Source organism: Arachis hypogaea, chromosome 9 (genome assembly GCF_003086295.3).
Source record: "Arachis hypogaea cultivar Tifrunner chromosome 9, arahy.Tifrunner.gnm2.J5K5, whole genome shotgun sequence".
NCBI classification, from domain to species: domain Eukaryota; kingdom Viridiplantae; phylum Streptophyta; class Magnoliopsida; order Fabales; family Fabaceae; genus Arachis; species Arachis hypogaea.
This window is the reverse complement of record NC_092044.1, coordinates 18,852,590-18,856,499: the sequence shown is the minus strand read 5'-3', so window position 1 is coordinate 18,856,499 and position 3,910 is coordinate 18,852,590. Positions and strand designations below refer to the sequence as shown.

General features: G+C 38.0%; 1 protein-coding gene across 2 annotated transcripts; it reads right to left on the bottom strand.

Moving 5' to 3' along the window:
- Nucleotides 1-347: 347 nt before the first annotated feature.
- LOC112710594 (probable protein phosphatase 2C 49) lies at nucleotides 348-3,125 on the bottom strand. 2 transcript variants are annotated; one of them, XM_025762879.3, is made up of 5 exons: nucleotides 2,684-3,075; nucleotides 2,238-2,308; nucleotides 1,715-1,912; nucleotides 1,397-1,632; nucleotides 348-1,246 (listed from the first exon to the last, which is right to left on the bottom strand). In XM_025762879.3, exons 3-5 carry the CDS (start codon nucleotides 1,799-1,801, stop codon nucleotides 664-666), a joined length of 906 nt encoding a protein of 301 aa, XP_025618664.1. In that variant the 5' UTR covers nucleotides 1,802-1,912; nucleotides 2,238-2,308; nucleotides 2,684-3,075; the 3' UTR covers nucleotides 348-663. The 2 variants fall into 2 exon arrangements, with proteins under 2 accessions (XP_025618664.1, XP_025618662.1); XM_025762877.3 differs by lacking the exon at nucleotides 2,238-2,308 and having other exon boundaries at nucleotides 2,684-3,125.
- Between the last annotated feature and the right edge of the window lie 785 nt (nucleotides 3,126-3,910).

Genomic DNA, 3,910 nt, shown 5'->3' with positions numbered 1-3,910 from the left:
TTGTCAGAAATATATTTGTCAAAAGTTTAAAAAGTCAAGGACGTATTTATCTTTTTCCTTATTTTTTAAAACGGTTTTAGACCACGTTGTAAACGAAGTCAAATTGCACCCGTATAAGACAAGGACTATTATATTGTTGTAGACATTTGCAGTAAAAATGTAAAATTTGATCATTCCAAGACAAGAATTATTATGTATTTATATTCATGTAGACATTTGCAGTAAAATTTGTTCATCGAACCAAGGATAATTATACCCTCAAAGCTAATCAGTAATTACTCGCCACGTCTAGGTGTGGATTAACTCCGATATCCCTGCTATCATACAATTACTATCAGAAAACGCAATAGAGTGTAATATATTCCGAACAATTTTATTGAAACATAAGAATGGGTACAAGAATCTGGCAGTCGTCATGGATACAAAAATGACTATAATACAAAATAAATCTAACAATAATACATATATACACGGCCGCCCACCGCCGTCACCGCTGCTGCAACCACCAACCACTGATCCCTGACCCCGGTCTATGTACATCAACCGACCACGTAGGAAAAAATTATGGCTACTTTTTCCAATGGGTAATATAACTGAAGCAGCCAAAAACAGCATACAATATCTCGACAACCACATTTTATTGATGTTAATGTACATACACGCTTAGTTGCTGGCACTCCCTTCCAATAAACTCCTCAAGCTACAAAGAGCCTCTGCAGAGAGGCTGCAACATCTAATTTTCCGCTGGCAAGGTGGAGACGGAGGTGTAGAGGACTCATTGTTGTCAAGGGAAGAGAAGCAAACAATGATAACAGTGAGGTTGTCAAATGTGTTCAAGCGCAATGCCTCCATGACGAGGTCCCTTGCACATTTATCAGGGTCATCGTGTCGCCTCAGACCTTTGCGAACAAGGCTAACTGCATGCTGACTTGACATCACATCCCAGATGCCATCACACCCTATGATGAGGAATTCGTCGTCCTCTGTTAGGACCATTTGTCGGAACTCAGGCTCTGCAATCAAAGGGGAGGAAGAACCCTTTGGTAACTTCATGTCCCAGTCACCTAGGGCTCGAGTAACGGACAGAACCCCATTAAGGTAACCATCTTCTATGTAACCGCCCAATTCTTCAACTCGCCTCCGCTCTGATGCATATATAGGCCTGTGATCTTGAGACATGTCAATGGCCTCTCCTTTACGACAGAGAACTGCCCGGCAATCACCAGCATTGGCCACCATCAGAAGCCTGGAACATTACACCAGGGTCAGCAATGCAAATATAAAGAGGTCACAGGCTCTAAACCTAATTTAATGTTTGAGTTTGACGTCATCATATGTACATTAAATAAGAGCACGTCGAACAAAAGAGAACCAAGGAAGTGAAGTATGGATATACCTTCCAAGCACCAATGCAGTGAGAGCCGTGGTGCCTGATGACGTGTTCACACTGCAATCATCAGCCAATGCTGAGTCAGCTGAAAGAAATGCTTTCCTTAGGGAATTCTCAACCTCTTCCAGAAACACATTATCTACTTCAGATGTCTGTGGGAAACTACCATCCTCAAAGAAGAATTTTATTACATTTTTTCTTACATAAGCTGCAGCTTCAGGTCCTCCATGACCGTCAAAAACCTGTGAGAATCACCAAATCTCAAATAAGTTCATGATTTGAATGGACAAAAGATTGAGCTACCATGGTGAAAACATTAATTACCCCGTAGAAAGCACTCGGTTTAGGAAAGGTGTGCAGTGATCCAAGGTGAGACGACAAATCATCTATCCTTATATGTTCATCTTCCATGTATCTTCGTGGCCCAATATCAGCAAAACTACCAGAACGGATGCAGGGAACAAATTGCAGAACAGCATTTTCAAGAGCTGCATCTGAGATTCTATCGGTAGGTCTGGCTTCCTGTACCACAATCAAATCACAGAAAATGAGAATCACTATATCAAAGGACAAGATCTAGTTAGCTTGACCCGTACACAACATATGCACAATCATGCTCTACACTGCATAAATCAAAATCAGAAACAAAACAAACCCAATAGGTGGAACTTAATGCATTTCATAATTAACATTTAACATTCATATAAGTTCTTCAATCACATCACTCAGCAATAAAAACATTTTGGCTACATATAGTTATTAATTACAGCCAACAAGGATGTGATCTGTAATCACATACAATCACATTTACAACTATTCATGGAGGATTTGATCCACAACAACACACCTTTGGTTGCACTAGCAAGAGCGTTATTCTTCATGGTACCAACTACATAAAAAATCCATTCCCATGCGTATCTACGCCAACAAAAAGAAATCAATTTCAAAAGGCCAGAGAGAGATTCACAAAACATTTCGCTCCTTAGTGCTAACCAAAAATTCGGATCAACATGAAAGAAGATGTTAAACTAAACACAGGTTGCTAAATCAAACAAGTAAGAAACATAAGGAACTAATCTAATCGAAAATTGCATAATTCAGGTACCTAAGAATCTACCAAGCCAATTTCTTTTTCCAGGAAATCAAAGAATTCAGAAGACGAAACAAGCGAACCAAAGAAAAACGGAAAGAAAGAAAGAAAACGTTCATACTGTATTTAAAGAACAGAAACACAGAATTCACAAAATTTAGAGAAGAAAAAAAGGAAGTTGGGTAAGGTTCTGAAAAACTGACATCTTGTGAAGTGAGTAACTGAGCGGAGACCGATTCAGAAGGTCGAGCTCGGTCAAAACTCGGAGGCGAGATAGCAGTGGGTGCTACGTCTTCGATCTCGTGAATTCCAGTCCCTTTGTTCGGAAAATACTTCACATCCAACAACGCCACGCTCTGTTGACACACGAGCTCTGCTTCAGCCACCATCTTTCCAAGTTTTTCACACCAATTTCTATTCAAACTCAACGCTTCCAAGAGGATTGATTTGATTTGATTCGATTCGATTTCAAACGGCTTCTCTGTTTTTTCTTTCCTTTCTTTCTTTCTTTCTTCTTTCTTTCTTTCTTTTCGGTTGTTGAGGTTTTCTTGGGAATTATCTCGCACTTTCTGATTTTTGATCAAAAAAAACTTCTGAAACGTATGAGTTGAAACGGAATTTAACTCTCGGGGGTTACCGGCGGCTACCGGTGAGAATTTTCTGGGAACCGGCACGTGCGGTTATGCACCATAGGATTCTTGGAGATGCGTTTGCCACAGCACGCGTTGAGGCTTTTACTTGACCGACACGTGACTGTTTTGGGGTTGACGCGTGACCTTTGAAGTGTTGGGAAGGTTGCTTCTTTAAAAGACGGAAATGCCCTTTGGGGTGTTAGCTGTCAGTTTGACTTTAAAGTTGGCTACAGTTGGGTGAAGGGTATCATGGGAAGTTCGCTTAACGCCGACCGAACCCATTTTTAACTGTCTTTTTGTGTTCATACGAGCTGACGCGTTTGTCACCAATATTGGTGATCTATGACTTGGCATCAGCTAACCCCTTTCCTAAGTTGAAGAATTTCCGTTTTTTTTTTCACTTATAAAAGAAATTATTTTAAAATTTTCAACTATTTTTTTCCGTTTTTCTTTAATTTCCTGAAAATATGACATACCTTTGAGATTTGAAAACAAAAATATTAGGTAAATACGTTTTCTAAGTATTAAATCTAACTAAATTATGTTATACTAAATAAGCTTTTTCAAACGAATAATCTAAAAAATTAATATTATAGCAGTCAATTCAGTTAATATTATAATAAATTATAAAATAAATTTAATATGAAGTCCACTAAATTTTAGTTGGATATTTCTTCTATTAAATTTTGAATGTTCTTATTCTTAAAAGTTTTAATTTAAATTTTTTATATTAAATGTTAGTTATATAGTGTTGACTCTGAAAACTTTTTTATTTCAAAAATATCATAAATATATTAA

Coding starts and splice junctions, on each gene's coding strand:
- LOC112710594 (XM_025762877.3), bottom strand. CDS start 2,869: ATGGTGGCTGAAGCAGAGCTCGTGTGTCAACAGAGCGTGGCGTTGTTG. Junction 1,913..2,683: donor AGTTACTCACTTCACAAGAT/GTCAGTTTTTCA, acceptor ATTGTGGTACAG/GAAGCCAGACCTACCGATAG. Junction 1,633..1,714: donor AACCGAGTGCTTTCTACGGG/GTAATTAATGTT, acceptor TGATTCTCACAG/GTTTTTGACGGTCATGGAGG.